The following is a 19570-nucleotide window of genomic DNA, read 5'->3' on the forward strand; positions in this document are numbered from 1 at the left end:
CGGATGATCTCCTTCTTCATTTCCAGCGTCACCTTCTCCTTCCTCTCGCCGGCCTCTGCAGCAGCAGTCTTCTTGGGTCCCATGGCAGCACAGCTCCTTTGTAAACTCAGAAAAAGAAAAAAAAATCAGTGATGTGCTTCAAATCCAAAAAATTCAGAAGCACACAGCCACCCACCACACAGAAATTAAAACCCAGAACCAAGTCCTTGAATCCCAAACACCCCAACCCAAAATCCAAAACCCCCCAAAAAAGTTTTAAAAGTTTAACTAACCAAATGGATGCAAAAGAGGTTCGGGAAGAGCTTCAACAATCAATCACCGAAGTCTTCAGAAACCTCAAATGGCTGCAAAAGAAGTTTTGGAAAAGCTTAAAAAATCACCAAAGTCTTCAAAAACCTCAACTGTTCCCCCAGCCACCCATACCACACAGAAATTGCAAACCCCTAGCCAACTGCTCCCCCAGCCCCTCCCCAACTGCTGCAAACCCCTCCCCAACTGTTCCCCCAGCCAACCAGCACACAGAAATTCAAACTCAGAAAATTTTTTTAAAAAACCAACATGGCCCAATGGTCATAAAAAAACAAAAAAAAACCCACAAGCTCCCAGATTCCTGCAAACCCCTCCCCAACTGTTCCCCCAGCCAACCAGCACACAGAAATTCAAACTCAGAAAATTTTCAAAAAAACAACAACATGGCCCAATGGTCACAAAAAAATAAAAAAAAATCCCCACAAGCTCCCAGATTCCTGCAAACCCCTCCCCAACTGTTCCCCCAGCCACCCAGCACACAGAAATTCAAATTCAGAAAAATTTTCAAAAAAAAACAACATGGCCCAATGGTCACAGAAAAACAAAAAAATTCCAACCCCCCCCCCACAAGCTCCCAGATTGCTGCAGAAACCTCCCCAACTGTTCCCCCAGCCACCCAGCACACAGAAATTCAAACTCAGAAAAATTTAAAAAAACAACCACATGGCCCAATGGTCACAGAAAAACAAAAAAATTCCAAAAACCCCCCACAAGCTCCCAGATTGCTGCAGAAACCTCCCCAACTGTTCCCCCAGCCACCCAGCACACAGAAATTCAAATTCAGAAAAATTTTCAAAAAAAAACAACATGGCCCAATGGTCACAGAAAAACAAAAAAATTCCAAAAAAAACCCCCACAAGCTCCCAGATTGCTGCAGAAACCTCCCCAACTGTTCCCCCAGCCACCCAGCACACAGAAATTCAAACTCAGAAAAATTTAAAAAAACAACCACATGGCCCAATGGTCACAAAAAAATCAAAAAAATTCAAAAAAAAACCCCACAAGTTCCCAGATTCTCTTAACCCCCCCCCCCCAACACCAAGTCCTTGAATCCCAAACACCCCAACCCAAAATCCAAAAACCCCAAAAAAAGTTTTAAAAGTTTAACTTACCAAATGGATGCAGAAGAAGTTCTGGAAAAGTTTTGGAAAAGCTTCAAAAATGAGCAAAGTCTGAGAAAAGGCTACCAAACCGCGTGCTAACAGTTGCTCCTCGAAGTCAAGTCGCAACTGCAGCTGTTCAAGCAAAGCACCCTTGGTTTTAACGGTTTTAAGACAAAGGAAACAAAGTCGCAAGACGTTTTCGTCTTGCGAGGCACGCCCATAGAGAAATTCGTCTAGCGAAGCGTCGCAAAAAACGAAAAAACCTTTCGTCTAGCGAGTTTTTCGTCTTGCGAGGCATTCGTCTTGCGGGGCACCACTGTATATCCCAAACCCTATTTCCAGAATGATAGTAATATGTTACATCCCAAAAGCATATGGCAAAGGCTCTCTCCTGTAGCAGTGGATCTCCAGCAAATGTGGCAGGAGGCTAGGCCTTGAGTACACAAGCAGGCTGGTGTCCAATGCATTTGAAATGCTTATTTGTTTGATTAACTTAAGTCTGAGACCCAGAGGAAACCTTCCCTGCTGAACTTAGATTTCATCATTGGCAGTGCTGCTCCAAAAGCAGTTCTCAAAACTAAGGTGTCACTCTTCTAGTGGCTAGAAATGGAGCACAGCATCACAGCGCAGACAGGATAGCATGACTTCCCCAAATAGCAACTGCTAGCAGCAATGCTAGATATGCTACAGTCTCCTCACTGTCAGAAGCAAAACATTTTGGTCTCCTTCGTATCTCTTCAGTAATTACGACTTATTGGATACTCAGTTCAAAGTGTTAATTGACTTCGGTAGACTTGAAGACAATCAGTTCTATGCTAGAAATCAGAGAATTCAGTGATTAAAGAGCAATGTAAAATGTATAAATTTACACTCATGCACATCCCTTAATCTTGAATATACAACCCACCACAACAGATTTTTCAGTACATTTTCTCCTCATACTCAACTTAAGCTGAATTTTCCAGATAAAACATTATTTCTTTTATCTGGAAAATTCAACTTAAGTTGAGACACGGGTAATCAGTTGACTAGCAACACAATCTCATTACCCAGAATCTTGCTGACACCAAGGCATCTATGAAAAGCTTCATCTTCAGTAGGCATCTTGCTCCTCATCCCACTATCTCCCTCGGTTTTCAGAACCATGGAGTAATGGATAGAGAGAACCCCTTAATCTTCACCCAACCACCCACATTTGGAAGTCAATGTTAAATATTCATTCCTACCTTGGGTATAAGGTAGCTGAAGAGTTAGTTGGCCAAGGGCAGTATGTTCAGTGGTAGATAGGAGCACTACAGCTGGAAAACTATTTGAGAGATGGAAATTAAAAGGAGGAAATGTGTATTTTCAGGATCCCTAAGCATTAAATGTTAAAGCTGTTTGCTAAATAACTGTATATGAAACAAACTATCATTTCTGTACTATAGAAGAATATTTGGCCCATTAATTCTCAGAAGAACCTGCAGTTGGAAAACTATTTGAGAGATGGAAATTAAAAGGAGGAAATGTGTATTTTCAGGATCCCTAAGCATTAAATGTTAAAGCTGTTTGCTAAATAACTGTATATGAAACAAACTATCATTTCTGTACTATAGAAGAATATTTGGCCCATTAATTCTCAGAAGAACCTGCAGTTTACAATCTCAGAATGTACTTTAACAGCATATGGATCATTTGGCAGGTCAAAAAAAATATGAATTCTTTTGTATAATTAGCTTGCATTACCCCTTTTTACAAGGCAACTTCAGTTAAATCCCCTGAATTCTCATGTATCCATTTAAATCTCTGTACAACGCCAGATTGTAATTCTGGAAGTTTTCTTCTTCTTCTTCTTCTTCTTCTTCTTCTTCTTCTTCTTCTTCTTCTTCTTCTTCTTCTTCTTCTTCTTCTTCTTCTTTCTGTTGTATTCTACAAAGGATTGCTGACACAAAATGAATGCATTCACATCTGAATGCTGGGTAGATTGTATGTGCACTTTGGGACCACTTAGCAAGCACTTGCCAGCCTGATAGCTCAGCTTGTGTTTAAAGCACTGTTCATAGCATCCAGCAAGCAACATCTGCAGAGTGCCTTGCAAGTTATACTGTCATCTGCATATAAATTAAACTGAGAATTTAAAGCGGAGTGTTAGAAACTTCCTTAGGATACAGGCAGGGACTAATGGCAATCAAAGGTTCACACACATTTCAAATTCAAAGTTCCTTCTCTGATGCAATTAAATGAAGCTGATTAGTAATTATCAGGAAAATAATTCACATTAAATATGATATTTATGCTCAAGCTGATAGCTAGATTTCACTCTCCACTTACCATATCATTATTAATAGGATACGTATTATCAACATGGAAAATATACGGAAGATGCCCCAAATCAATATATATTATACAGTGGTACCTCGGGTTACAGACACTTCAGGTTACAGACTCTGCTAACCCAGAAATAGTACCTCGGGTTAAGAACTTTGCTTCAGGATGAGAACAGAAATCGTGCAGCGGCAGCACAGCGGCAGCAGGAGGCCCCATTAGCTAAATTGGTGCTTCAGGTTAAGAACAGTTTCAGGTTAAGAATGGAGCTCCAGAACGAATTAAGTTCTTAACCCGAGGTACCACTGTACAGGGATGTACACAGGAAGCTTTGAACCTTTCTTCAGTCTCTGAGAATTTTTACTCAGAGTAGGTGTACTGATATAGGTTCATTCATTTCAGTGGGTCTTCTCTGAATAAAACTTAGTTGAATACTGCCACATGTAGAAGAGGGAGAGAAGGAAACAGAGTTAGAAGAAGGAAACATGTTCTGCTCGCTTGCTTCCAGTGGTAACATCACACAACGAAGTTGGTGAGGATCATTATATTCATTCAAGTTGTTTATATCCTGTTTTTCAGGTGAACATTCTAAAGCAGTTTACACAGAACTTCATATATTAAAACTATAATAAAAAGGCAAGAGACAAGCTACAGGGGGGAGGGGGAGGCCTTTTGAAAACTCTTCCCCTCAGGCAAAGATGGTTTGTGAGTAAACCTGTGGTGGCAAATTAGGGTGCCAATAAAAAGTTGGCCAAAGAAAGAGGAGGGATGGCTAGGCCAGGCCACTTTTTAGGAGATAAATAATGGCCTGCCTGTTCTGTCTTCTCTCTCTCATTCCTAAGGGCAATATTAGGTAGCTCTGTGGTGGCAGTTGGGAGAGTGGAAGCATTCCATCTGAAACACAGGGAGCTAAAGGGTGGACAGCTGTTCCAGCTTGTAAGATCTTTCCCCCTCAAAAACACACCTGTTGCTGTTGCAGTTCAAGCTGGTGTACAGTATTAAGGACACAAAACTCTTCTTAGCACTGCAAATTCTCTTTGCCCTCCTACAAACCAGACTGGGCCAAAGGGCAACCGTTAGGCAGGCTCCATCCACATGCTGCAAGCCTGTCCCCATTTTACATCTGCCAGACTCTGCAGGCTGCTGCATCCCTGCAGCCATAAAAGAGAGGAAGTTATCTTTTTAGTGCTTTGTACTCACCAGAGGGGATGCTCTGTACTATGGTCTAATTTTATTACGGCAATGTTGCCTCTGGAAGTACTGACTTTCTAACATGCTGTTAGGCTACAGGGTGCCATGTCTTGATACAACTTCTCTTTTTTTTGGGGGGGGGAGAAGCCTAAGGTTTTGTCTTCCTCTTGTAGGTGGTCAGCCAAGAATGAGCAGCTGCTTCGTGACTCATTAAGCCTCTCTTATCTCTCCTATGTATTGGAGGGACAGAAATTATAAGCTCTGGTTTCCTCTTATTTCAGTAGAACAGTCTATCTGTGATTCCAGGCACTGTGCATACATTATTGGCCATGGAGCTCTGCATCTTGAATGCCCATATGGGTGAGCCAGTGTCCTTCAAGAAACCACCCCGGGGAAAACAGTTCTTAATCCCCATCTTCCAGCAGTCACTAGTCATGAAATACAAGCTAAGCAATGTCTCTGTTGAGCTAGCCTTGTAAAAGCTGAATAACTTCATTAAGAAAGCATCTGAAGAAATACTAAAATATTATTATTATTATTATTAAAATTAAAATTAAAATTTGTTAGTCATTTCCGCCCCCCACCAAAATGATCCAAAATAACTAAGTGTTGGGGGGGGCATTAAATCCAAGCATATTTAAAAGGGACCTGACTCATTGTTGACAGATAAAGTTGTTCCTCTGTAATCTCCTGTTTTCCTAACACAGGGAGGATGTGTAAGTGGATTGAATGGTGGGCAGGGTGGAAGAAACTGTAACCACCATCCTTTGGGTTGGGGGCAGGACATTAAACTAAAGGAAGGTTCTTTGGGCTGCAAGCTGGAAACCCTAAACAGACTGAGGGTAGAAACAGCCACTTAATTTAAAGGCAATGAATGCCTTTGTATTATTATTATTATTATTATTATTATTATTATTATTATTATTATTTATTATTTATACCCCGCCTATCTGGCTGGGTTTCCCCAGCCACTCTGGGCAGCTTCCAACTGAATATTAAAAACAAAGAGGGCTGCCTTCAGTTGTCTTTTAAAAGTAAAATAGTTGTTTATTGCCTTGACATCTGCTGTATCCCTAACTTAGGAAGTGTTTCCTCCATATATTTGAGAGACTGGACTAGCAGTTCCCATTTAAAAAGACAGGACAATATTAATCTAATATTGACAATAGTATTCCTCTGCGGATGCGAAGATGACCTTAATATGAGGAAAACATACAGGCTTTGACTCTCCGTCTTTATGCAAAGTCTTTGCCATTGCTCCTTCCCGACCGTGCCTTTAGGCACCAGCTAGCCCAGCTGCAGCTAATAGAAAGAGTCACTCGTGTAGCAGTAAAGCAGCCAACGGGAGTGGAAGCAGTAATTGAATTGCTGTAGAGAGACATGACAGTGAAGCCTGGGGTTTATTTCTGCTAGGAGCTGGAGAGAATCAGGGCAGTCTGAGACAAAGCGTTCATGTAGCCTCAGGAACTAAAGGCCTAGTTTTTCATGGTTCTCAAGACATGCAAAGGTAAAGACCATGTACATTTTTCTAATTTAGGATCTTCCTCATTTCCAACCTAAGATATTTTAAAAAAAGATTCTCATGGCTGTCACTGAAGTCTGAAATAGAATCATTTGTAGTTCTTTTTAATCAGTTCCTAGCACCTTGAGTGCTTCAGGTGGCCATAAGCTTTTCTGTTTGACTTGACTAATAAATAATACCATTTAAGAAGCCAGTGTTTTGAGTATCTTCCACTTCTGTGCAATGGGTAGATGTGCTGCAGTTATCAGAAATTTTAGTAATTCCTTAAATTTCACTTCCGAATTGTTACCTTCAAACACATTTCTAAGAAGCAACTGAGGGGTAAATTAATTCACTTAAGATTGTCAGCATTTCTGGTCAGCATTTCTTGTGTTAACAGTCAAGCACTCCCACCAAATATATACATGAGTTCTCCTACTCCTGCAATTTCTTCAATTTCTTGAGAAATGCCTGCTTCCATATAACAAAGCGGTACTAGGTTTGTGAACTCCCACTGCATTGTTTTAAGAGCATGGACCCTGACGTGTGGACATGTTTGTTTCAGTGGTACAAGTCTTTTCCCAAGCATGTTCATCTAATGTATGACCTAAGTCTGTCTCTCACTGCATCTAATGTTTCCATAGAAAGTCCTAGCAACGTTATGAGTATATTCAACACCATCTCTGTATGACACTGTTCTCTGTCCAAAATTATGTGTTTGAAGGCTGTTGGATATGAGGGGAGACCACAGAAGATGAAACAACTGGTCTTCTGTAATCAACACAACAGGGAAGCAATTTCCATGCAGCTGAGGAAGTGTATGAAAGCTGACTCTGTTGTATAGTAACATCTTTGCTTATACTGGTCAACAGTAAACTACTATTTTAGTTACATTTTCCATCTTACCTTGACTTTTCATCATATCATTATAGACAGGGTTGTTTTAAGGTTTGGCAGCAGTGAATTTCTCAATTTTGTGGCCAATGTAGTTTCAAGTTATTGCACTTCCTGCACACTGGGCTGCTGGTTATTATTTATAAATGATTATTAACACATATCGTGCCAACAAAGACCCATATAGGAGACAGCATCTTAAAAAGCAGAGACATCACCTTGCCGACAAAGGTCCATATAGTTAAAGCTATAGTTTTCCCAGTAGTGATGTATGGAAGTGAGAGCTGGACCATAAAGAAGGCTGATCGCCGAAGAATTGATGCTTTTGAATTATGGTGCTGGAGGAGACTCTTGAGAGTCCCATGGACTGCAAGAAGATCAAACCTCTCCAATCTTAGGGAAATCAGCCCTGAGTGCTCACTGGAAGGACAGATCCTGAAGCTGAGGCTCTAATACTTTGGCCACCTCAAGAGAAGAGAAGACTCCCTGGAAAAGACCCTGATGTTGGGAAAGATGGAGGGCACAAGGAGAAGGGGACGACAGAGGACAAGATGGTTGGACAGTGTTCTCGAAGCTACCAGCATGAGTCTGACCAAACTGCGGGAGGCAGTGGAAAACAGGAGTGCCTGGTGTGCTCTGGTCCATGGAGTCACGAAGAGTCGGACACGACTAAACAACAACAACAACAACATTAACACATATATTACTACATGTGTTTCCAGGGTGCCTCAAATAATAAAATAAATAAATGAAAATTTAGTTTAGAAGAGCAGCATAAAGCAGTAGAAGGGCGTATTAGATTTTTTTTTTTTTTACAGAGCTAAGTTCGTAAATGCTAATCTATTATTTGGCTGTGCCTGCCTCTTAAATACATGAATGTAATGACATATTTTATTTATTAAAGTTTATCCTAACCTTCACAGGATTGTATGCCATTCATTCCTCCTTTTCAGAGCTTTCTGGTGCTTATTTTTCAAGCCCAGCATTATTTTAACATTGTATACAGGGCTGAGTCAATCCTAAATGTCCTGTTTTAGTTCTTTCTAGTTGTTGAAAAAGCTTGTGTTGTGTGTTTCAGCAACTCTATCAAAAATTTCACTGTTTTTGTCTAAATCCTGAATACAAAGTGCTACTCACAGGAACTGTGGTGGAAGCCCCAATAAATAACATCTTGGCTTGGTTAAAGATTTTGGTATTAGTGCCGTTCTGGAAGTAGAGCATTATGCAAAGGAGTTGGACAAAGTTATGCAAAGGCTTTCACATAATTCTCATACCTAATCAATTAAAAATATGATTTTGCATACTAAAAAATTGTGATTTGGGAGATCTGAGCAAATATTGCACTTATTGCACTTATATTGCACTTATTTTAAACTGGAAAACAAAACTGGAAATCTTGATAACAATGTACTATAAAAAGAAAAAAGAAACACCTCATTTGTGCTTCTAATTTTCATCAGTAGGTGGTGCTAGAAATTTGTGCACTGGCTATTTCAGGCACATTTCTATTACAGTATTCAGTGATGCCATTAATCTTTCTCCCAGATAAAGAAACTCACATTCATTGTGGGTATTTTTTACAGGTGTCTCAATATTCTGCACACACAAATCTACACTCCTTTTTGAATTAGATTGTTAGGTTTAAAAAAAATATGAATTGGGGGCAGGACAGAATATTCTGAACTCAAATTTGAAAGAAAGGCCCTTAGGGTGAATTTGGGAATGCAAATAATGTGTCATTGCCCCTGAGAATAGGGTAATGCTATTAGCAAATGTTGGTGCTCATGTGGAATCTTGAGTACTATAACCCCTTTCCAACAACCCCTCTTTTTTCACATTTACAATTACAATCAAAAAAGTTAAGGAAGGTTATCTTCCCATGGCCTTTACTTCATCTGCATACATAGAGAAATATAACTATTCCCAAAGAACTGATTCCTACTTGAACTTGTGAATCAGCAATGTTTACAAACCCAGATGACTGCAAGGCAAATGATGCTCTTTGGAAGGAAAAAAGAAAGAAATTCTTCCATTTCATCAGCTCATCTTTTCATTTTCATCTTAATTGGCTCATCCTTCCATTTTCTTTTTTGTCTGCTGTGTGATCAAATGGAATAAAGGCAAGAAATATCAATTTTTACAAGGCAATAAAATAAAATGGAAGTTCACCACAGTAAAGTGAAAATTTAATCTAGTGTGGATTATGATGAGCAAAGGAAGCCCAACACACTGAGGACTACAGAGACCCATGTAAATCTCATAAAATTTGAGCTGGTCCCAGTAAAATGCATGACTTGTCTTTACAAAGTCTTACTCTACCAGATTCTGTGTATAAAATGGATTTGATTGTGTAATATAATCACAACAAGCAGAGGGGCTTGTACTTCAAATGGAGGTACACACATTTCTAAAAATGCTGGATGCCAGTGACTGAATGCAATGGTGGACAACGTGCAGGCACGCTAAATTGTTCTTTACCCAGCAGATTCAAAAAGATTGGTCTAAATACAATGCTGCTTCTCTGAGATGCAACTGTAGAATAAAGGGGAGAACAGTTTAGCTAAGAATTTATAGAAAAGAGTTCTGATTACTGACATTTTGATTGGAAATAATGGCCAGAAGGCTGTAATTGAAAAGCTAATATATTTGGATTATAATTTATCACTGATGGGTTCCTCATCAGTCATGCTGACAGTGCAACAATTGTCCATTGGGCATTCACTGAGCTATTTTTTTAAACCAAAGCTTGCATTCATTATATGCTTAATACTAAATTTTCATTTTATCTTCTAGCTCTTTCAAATAATGAAAGTTGAAATGCATGGGTTACATCCAATGCTGGTCCACTCAGAGTAGACCCGTTGAAATTAATGGACAGAACTAACTTAGGTCTATTAAGTCCAACAGGTCTACTTTGAGGAGAGCTTAGTTGGATACTAGCCTATGGGTCCGTGTTCTATTTAAAAAAGTTTTAGTTTCATTGCTATAAGTATAGGCAGCTACTGTGCAGTCCATTGTAAAATATAAATATTTGGTGGTTTGGGGTTTTTTGCATGGGAGTTATCTGAAAGGGCAACAAAGTAAAATACCTTGGGAGGACTCTCCTTTGATGGAGGTTTCTAAGCAGACATTAGATGGCCATCTGCCAGGGATGCTTTAGTTGAGATTCCTGCATTGTATGATGTTGGACTAGATGACCCTTGGGCTCCCTTCCAACTCAACGATTCTGTGATTCCATTAGTACACAGTGTGACAAAGGTATCATAAAAATAATGTGATCATTATAAACCGCTAGCTGAAATGATCACAACATCAGCTTCTGATTATGATGGTTCTCTCTGCCTTGTCTTGGTTCATTTACCTGAAATGTGTACTACAAAAGCAATTATTAATGCCATTAAACAATATTGTATTATCGTAACCATAAAGTATACTTGTTGGCATGCATATTGCCTGTTTGTTTTTCTTCAAAGAAATCCAGCAGCGATCAAGGGAACATGCAAGTTAAGGTGCAAAGTTAGACCTGAATCCTAAGAAGGTTTCCCTTTGTTTCTTATGTTGTTCAAGTAAGAATAGCATTATGACCAATTCGCAGAGCAAAATAGTTGCACCCTGCATTCAGATACTTGAGACACACCTGAACGGTGTCCTAGTGGTATGGGAGCAGCTTTCCAGGGAGCGGTTCCCACAACCCCACAAGGAGAACAGTCATAGTTCAGTGGCAAAGCACAAGCTCTGCATGCAAAGGATCCCAGGCTCAGACCTTGGCATCTTCAGGTAGGCCCAAGAAAGACTCGATTTAAATCCTATTGAGCCACTGTCATTCATAGTAGATAATACTGATCTAAATAGGTCAAAGTTCTGACTCAGTATAAGACAGCTTCCTATGTTCAAATGCCTTAAACAGTCCATAAAGTGTAATGATTTGTTAACCCTTTAAAATCCAACCTTTGAGAAAAGATTAAAGGTTTTATTGTTTATTTATTTGATTTATCAAGTATTTGATTTATTTTTTGTTTATATGGTTAAACCACCTAATTCATAAGAAAGCTATTGTGATGGTGGTGGTGGGCACTAAAAAAGTACAACCACCATTGATAAAATCATAACTAGAACCAAATGACTAACAATAAACAGAATTAATTATCTAAAACATTTGAGAAATTAAAATGTTTTCAACAGATGACAAAACATCAGAATTGTAGGTGTCCATCTCAATAAGATCAGTGACACGCTGAAACCCTTGAAATCAAGTATAAGATAAAGGAATGTGTGGCTTCTCTAGATGATCACAGTAATCTGGCTGGTGTATAAGGCAGTCTTTCAGGTAACCTGCTCCTTTAAACACAAACAATAATACCTTGAGCTTAGCCATTGCAGTTTCCAGTAATATGCTGATGCAGAGCTATTCCAGGGTGCAGCATTCAGCACCATCTGTAATTTCTGAACCAGCCTCAAAGGTAGGTCCATGTAGAGCACACAACAGTAGTCCCATCTATAGGTAACTAAGGCCTGCAACACTATGGCCAAACTCTCCCTGCCCAAAAACAGCCAGAGCTGGACTACCAGCCAATGCTGGAAGGAAGCATTCCTGACCACTGAGGATGCGTCTACCTCCCAAGGTAGACGCTATGTATGCGCTCCTTCAGGAAGGGAGCAACCCCATTAATAGGCAACTGGTCTATTTCCCGAACCTGGGAGCCCCTCATCCACAAGGCTTCTGCCTTTTGTCTTCATTTTATGATTGCTACTTCCTTGTGTGTTTTTTCTTAATAACTTAAAAAAAACCTGAGTGTAATTTTGAAAAACATAGTGTTGTGCATTTATTCGTGCATCATTTGTTTTGTGAATTGTTGGGTGTTGACAAATGTCATGAGTTAAACTCCCACTCATTCCAAGAAGGACTCCTATGTTTAGATAAAAAGTACACTTTCATGGCTGGTTGTGATCAAGGGCACAATCTGAAAATACATTCAAGTTACTGAAACAATTTGAATTTAACTGTGATCGTTTCTGTGTAAGGCCCAATTTAAAAAGTCTCCTGGTCTTGTTTTGCAGATCAATACGGACACCTATTACAAGATACCTGTTTGGATTTTAACACACTCAAGCATCACCTCCACTGATATTTTAACAACCCCATCAAGCTTTGGTTGGGTAGTCAACAGCCGCAAAGCTGCTGTCCACGTGGACTGGTGCTGACATTTCTCGTCCAGCTGCGAGAGCCTCTCCATCTAAACCTAGAGACATGGCAACAAATGGAACAAAAGTAGCTGACGGACAAATCTCCACAGAACTCAGTGATGCCTCAATCACCAATGACAAGCCTAAGACACTGGTGGTCAAGGTGCAGAAGAAAAAAGGAGATATTCCAGACAGAGACACCTGGAAGGGGAAATTTGACTTTCTTATGTCCTGTGTTGGCTATGCGATTGGCTTAGGAAATGTTTGGCGGTTTCCATACCTTTGTGGGAAAAATGGAGGAGGTACTGAGTTCAGTTTATGTAATTAAGTGCTAAATATTTTTGATCAGAATCCACTACTTCCTGTTAATCTTACAAGACCAGCAGCAGAGAAGGGAGAGCAGGCTGAAGTTCTTAACACAGGTCTTTCAAACTGCATGATAATGCTTTTTGGAAGGGCATGCTAAACAGATTTTACTACTTGCACACTGGATTCCTTGGCCATGATAGGCAATCACTTCAGTGAAGGATGGCAATCAATGTATTTTGAGTTCCCATCTGGTAGGTTTGGAGGGCAGCAGAACACTTTCCCTATTATCCATTTGGAGGAGAACAAAGAGGCTCACAGAGACTCCTCTGCTTATTCTTTGCCTCGTCCCATTCAGAGTGCCACCATGATATACTATTATATTTGGCAGCAGCCACAGCAGCTAGGTTTTAGGGAAAGGATATGCCTTGTGTACTATGAGAACATCTGATTTTGCCTTTAACAGGAAAGCAATCTCTTCCGGACTAAGTATGGCACCAAAAAGCCAGGTTCAGCAGCCAAGTCAAGGTTATGTCAGGGTGCTCAGTAGCGAGAGTAGCTCCTTCTTGCTGTGACACAAAGCAAGACCCTCCTGGTGGTATTAACTGCTGGTAAAGACTGTCTGCTCCTATCAGAAACTCACCTGCAAATATTCTTTGTAACATGTGACTCAGCTCACACTGCAAAACAGCAAAGCATATCCCTAACCATGCATACGATTAGGGCAATAGTATCAGAGGAGACCTAGAGCAACTAGGTCACAAATAGTGTTCATTTGCTTTCTGCTGCAATTAAAGGAAAAATGAATGTTGAATTCTTGCTTAATGATACATATGTTGGTTTTCAGTATAATTGCTATTTTTTTGTATCCTTTCAGGAGCATTCCTGATTCCATATTTCCTTACTTTAATTTTTGCTGGAGTTCCCCTGTTTCTTTTGGAATGTTCGCTTGGGCAATACACATCCATAGGAGGTCTTGGAGTTTGGAAGCTTGCTCCAATGTTCAAAGGTACAGTGTTGAGTTAAATATATTGCTATTAATACCATAGTAGGTGTTAACATTCAGGTCATTCTTTGATCAATTTAATACTGGCCCACTTTTTCTAGACTAAGAATTCAAAGCTATTTAAGTATATTAAAAGATGCACCAAACCAATAAATATTTATTGCAAAAGAAATAATAAAATGATGTTTACATAACTCTGAAATTGTACTTTTACAACAAGCCAGTGTAAACTCTGTCTATATGAGAAAGATAGACAGAATAACCAGGTAGTTCTGGAATTTAATCCCAGGCATCTCCACCCTTTATCCTATTTTTCTTTCTATACACATCTCCTGACTATGGCCAGTGTTGCAATGTATTATCCTCAGTCACAATTTATCAGTATATTGTTTTCCAGCTGTAGGCTGGCTAAACATTCAGAACCCTTATTTCATTTGGCAACAGAACACTCTCTTTCCTTTGCCCAACAACCCTAATTTGCTTACTTATAGTGCACATAGCGCCATTTCTTGTGATATCTCTTCCCCCTTCAAGTGGTTGCTCCCTGCCCATAGCAAAAGGGTTATCTGACTGAAACATAAACTGAAAGTGTAGTTTTTTTGTGCTACTCTTCAACCCTCATTAAGAAGACTGGTACCTCAAACTGCAGTTCACGTAACCACTACTTTCTCGTAACCATTTTCATCTTAGTATAAGTGCCCAAATCGTAGGTTTACATCCCTCCAAATGTACTTATTATTGTTATATTCTGAAACTCTACCGCTAAGAATACGAGTCCTAAAATGCTCTGATATGCTTTTCTCCCTATAGGTGTGGGATTAGCTGCTGCTGTCCTGTCCTTCTGGCTTAATATTTACTACATTGTGATTATTTCCTGGGCCATATATTACTTATACAACTCTTTCACCACAGTAAGTGATCTGTTTAAAAAACCCTCATTACAGCTCAGCTTGATTAGCTGACCTACTTTAAAATAATAATAATAATAATAATAATAATAATAATAATAATAATAATAATAATAAATATCATTTTATTTATTTACGTAGGGGAGTTTCCCCCCCCCCACCTCTCATCAATCCCTCACCATCTTCTTCACAAGTTACTTTACTTACCTAATGGACAAATCATTTCAGCTTCTCCTTTCTGTTGCATAGGGAAATGATTTAAATTGGGTGAACTTGAAAACTGGAGAACAACAGTTGTGTATGGACATAGAATAGGACCTAATAGTGTTGCTAGGAAGTCATGCTGGTTCCTTGACCACTAAAAGTTCCACCCATAGCATTTTGAGATTCTATTATTCCAACAGGTATTATAATGTTTTGGTCCATAAAACACATCATGGCAACATACTGGCGTAATATAGAACTTTAATTTTCAGAGGCAGCCAGAAGTTCATATAGCAATGGCCTTCCTCTATTCCACAGGTCCATATATTTATTTTTAACTATTTCTTTACTGTCTCTCACATCAACCTTGAGGTGGAATACAACTATTTCAAAACTTTAGGGCATGTTCACGTATAACCAACCACACCACCCTGCCTACCAAATGATGGTGGCAAAGAAAGCTTACTTCTCCACTACCAGCACATCTGCAAGTAGCCACCCAAAAGAGTTTTTTCAAGTGGTGAATGGTGATATGGATTTTTTCATTTTTTATTTTTTTGCTTAATCTGGACAAGCTTCTTGAAGAAGCACAGCTGACCGCCTGCCCCCTTGACTCTTGCACATCTTATCTTCTTAGAGTGAGCCATAGAAGGTTAATTAGGTAGGCCTAGGGAGTGATTAATGCTTTACTGAAAGAGGCATTGGTTGGTTCCCTCCTTAAGAAGACCTCCCTGCACCCAGGGACCATACCCTTGATATGCTTGAGAAGGTAGTGGTGGTCCAACTTCAGGGATGCTAAGAGGAAACCGATTCCTTGGATCCATTCCAATCTGGCTTCAGGCCTGACCGTGGCACTATAACTGCCTCGGTTGCCCTAGTTGATCACATTTTTGGAGAGAAAGATAGAGGGTGTGTGACCCTGCTAATTCTCAATCTTCTAGCAGCTTTTGATGCTGTTGGCCACAATATCACTCTGGAGCATCTCAGGGAGGTTGGGGGCACTGTGCTTCAGTGGTTCCACTCCTACCTCCAGGACCATTTCCAGAAAGTCATTATGAGAGGCTACTATTTGGTGTCAGGGAAGTTTTCTGTGGCTTCCCACAGGGTCCCATCTTGTCTCCCACGTTATTTAATGTCTACATGAAGTCTCTGGGAGTTGTCATCAGGAGATTTGGAGTGAAGTGTCCTTAATTTGTAGATGACACTCAGCACTATCTCTTTGTTCGAACTGAATCAGGAGAGACAGTTGAGATGTTAAACCTGTGCTTGGAGACAGTGACAGGCTGGATGTGAGCCAATAAATTGAAGCTGAATTCAGAAAATTTGGAGCTGTTATGCATCCTGAGTTCTCACATCCAGGAGCTGGGAAGGACAGCCTGTTCTGGATGGGTTGTACTTCCATGTAAGGAGCAGGTCCACAATTTAAGGGTTCTTCTGGATTCTGCTTGTCAGTGGAGGCTCAACTGGCCTAAGAGGCTAGGAGTCCCTTTTTCCAGCTCTGGCTGGACCACAAGCTGCAGCTCCTTTTGGACAGAGATGATTTGGATATAGTATTCCAGGTTCTGGTAATTTTCAAACTGGATTATTACAAGGAACTCTATATGCGACTGCCTTTGAAGATGGCAAACTTCAATTGGTCCAAAAATGCAGCAGCCAGATGGCTGGCTGGGGTTCCATTTAGATTTCACACACAACCTGTTTTAAAACAGCTGCATAGGTCCAGTACAGCCATAGCCCAGCTGCATGGGCAGCAGGAATGGATGTGTCGGTCTTGTTCTGGTTAATTTGTCTTTTGCATTTCTCCCTCTTTCTTTTTTTAAACAGGTGCTAGCTGTCTGCAGCAGCTAGAAAGCACAGCTGCTGTCATACCCATTGAAAATTTGGCCAGAGCTGTCCCTGGGATTGACAGCACATGATTGATGGCTTCCTCCATGGGTTCATAGGGGCAGCCATACATTTTTCATATGAAGTCCCTGGAATGGATGACACATAATCACATCCTGTCAGCCCAAGGGGCTTTTCTGACCCCCATCTTCAATGCAAGTGGTGTGAATTGTGCTTTCTAGAGGCTCCAGGTGGCTAGCAGGCTAGCACCTGCTGTTGTAAAGTGTGTTAAAGTCAGGCCTCAATCAACCTCACACAAATTGGTTGTGGTGCAGAATTCCTACAGAGACATGCAATCTGATTGTTTCAGGATGCACTTGCCTAGGAATTCACAACCAACACATTCCTAATGGACCCATAAAGTGGTAGAGCAAGGCCCAAACTCTTTTTGGCAGCCTCCACCAGAATAATGTACAAAATGGGTCTGAGAGAAAAGGCTAGTAGGAAAAGAAGGCTAGTAGGAAAAGAAACACTCAACTCAAGTTAAATTTTTGTTTCAGTTTTAAAAAAGAAAAAGAAAGCATGTTTAGTTCTTCCTAATTGTGAAGAGTAAATCAGAAATGCTGGGAAAAGATTAGATTAGTGCCACTCTTCATGTCCAATAATGTACCGTGTGTCTTCAGAAGTATGCATATAATAATGTAAGTCAAGAACATTTAAGAGACAAAAGTTACAACAGAATATAATTCTTGACAGGCATGAACCCTGTGGAAGCTTAATGCCCTGAAAAATTGGAACCAGCTTAGTTTTAACATTGGCTATCATTTCTAAGCGAGCGTGATATACTAGCTGTTAGCTCTTAAGATGACTTGAAAAACACTGATGTTTTTATTCTTCTCTCCCCATCCTTTATCCTTGCCTTTTTAATTAGAATCTTCCATGGAGACACTGTAACAACCCCTGGAACACAGACCACTGTTTCTCAAATTATAGTATAGCAAATACCACCAACATGACCAGTGCTGTTTTGGAATTCTGGGAGTAAGTTGAGAAAAATCTTTTCCTCATCCCAATGAATATGTTCAGTTAATTTCTTACTAGATGTATAAGTTCAAGAAATTTATACATTTCCTCTTTGATTTTAGACGTAACATGCACCAAATGACAGATGGGTTGGAAAAACCAGGCCAGATCCGTTGGCCACTAGCAATTACTCTAGCAATTGCCTGGATTTTAGTGTATTTCTGCATCTGGAAGGGGGTAGGCTGGACAGGAAAGGTAAGAATATGTTCTAAAAGCCTGTGCATTGTAATCAGAGTCAGCATAGAATTCTAAAGCTTCAAAATAGACTTGCTGATACATCCTTCCATGAGATATGAATGTTAATGCCCTTTTTTAAACTCTTTGGACACCCCTGTAAATTACTAGAGGGATAGTAGTGCTAGTCTGTTGCAGCAAAAAACATAAAGACTCTTCCAACACCATTAATATTAACAATTTTTATTATGGCACAAACTTTCATAAACTTGGATAAAACATGCAAGCTTTAAAGGCGCCACAAAATTATTGTTTTCTGCTGTAAATTGTATTTCAAGCATGCATATATATATTCCATTACTGTACAAATTGAATTTTTAAGTTTTTTAAAGTGAGTAGTTGTTAAAGGTAAAGGAGCCCTGGACGGTTAAGCCCAGCCAAAAGTGACTATAGGGTTGCGGCGCTCATGTCGCTTTCAGGCCAAGGGAGCCAGCATTTGTCCACAGACAGCTTTCCGGGTCATGTGGCCAGCATGACTAAAATGCTTCTGGCACAACGAAACACCATGATGTAAGCCAGAGCACACGGAAACACTGTTTACCTTCCCGCCAACCTAGCAGTTCGAAAGCACGCCGGTGCAAGTAGATAAATAGGTACTGCTGTGGCGGTAAAAGTGAGTAAGAGCAGACTTAACTATAAAAGATGGAGGGTGGCAATCCGTACAAGAGAACCAAGCATGGGCATGTTTAGCAAGGAGGGGAATGTGTAGCCCTGTGCTTAACATGCAATAAGAAAGAGCAGAGTACTGTTGCATCTGTCTCAGATGGGGGGCAGTGGAAACTTTTTCAGTTCGAGGGCCACATTTCCTTCTTAGTAGCCTTTTTTGGGGGTGGCCACATGCTAATCGTGGGTGAGACCAGAGGCAAAAGTAGGCAGAGCAACTAATATGAATTTTACCTTCTCTCAGTAAGCTAGTTTCCACACACACTGTTGCACACCTCCTCTGTCCTCCATCCAGGCAAGCAGTAAGTATTGCAGCCAGGCAAAAACACTCAAGGAGGGTGCAAGGCAGGGCTTACAAGAGGAGTGGCTGGGATGGGAGTGTGGCCTAGGAAGAGTCGGGAGGGCCTAGCATGAAAGTCTGAAGGACGGCACTTGGTCCCTAGGCCTGAACTTCCCATCCCTAGTCTTAGATTCAGATGTGTACAGCATCACCACGTTTATTTCCCCTGTATTTCTTAAACCTCAGTGTTAAACTCATTGCTTCTAACGCTACGCACCCCATTCTTTGTTTCAGGTAGTGTACTTCTCTGCCACGTATCCATACGTCATGTTGATTATCTTGTTCTTCCGTGGAGTAACATTACCTGGAGCAAGAGAAGGCATTTTATTCTATGTAACTCCTAAATTTGAGAAACTCTCTGACTCTGAGGTAAGCATTCAGGCCTGGTTACCTAATAATCCTATGGGGAGGAGTTCAAGTGATGCACTCTTCTGATCATTCTGTTGGAGCAAGTGTTTCTGCATGCCACATTAAAAACCCCTCTGCTCTCCCCCCCCCATGTGGTGTTCTGGGGTT

General features: G+C 40.3%; 1 protein-coding gene across 2 annotated transcripts in view; it reads left to right on the forward strand.

Moving 5' to 3' along the window:
* The window catches only part of SLC6A1 (solute carrier family 6 member 1), a 78657-nt gene that overhangs the window by 42925 nt on the left and 16162 nt on the right, over positions 1–19570 (forward strand). For both annotated transcript variants that reach the window (XM_081901205.1, XM_081901206.1), the window contains exons 2-7: positions 12361–12788; positions 13670–13801; positions 14609–14709; positions 17666–17775; positions 17880–18012; positions 19289–19423. In XM_081901205.1, the coding sequence (XP_081757331.1) occupies positions 12551–12788; positions 13670–13801; positions 14609–14709; positions 17666–17775; positions 17880–18012; positions 19289–19423 (849 nt within the window). In that variant the 5' untranslated portion in view covers positions 12361–12550. The remainder of the gene's footprint in view (positions 1–12360; positions 12789–13669; positions 13802–14608; positions 14710–17665; positions 17776–17879; positions 18013–19288; positions 19424–19570) is intronic.

Source organism: Podarcis melisellensis, assembly GCF_964234715.1.
Source record: "Podarcis melisellensis genome assembly, chromosome: 2".
Classification (NCBI taxonomy): domain Eukaryota; kingdom Metazoa; phylum Chordata; class Lepidosauria; order Squamata; family Lacertidae; genus Podarcis; species Podarcis melisellensis.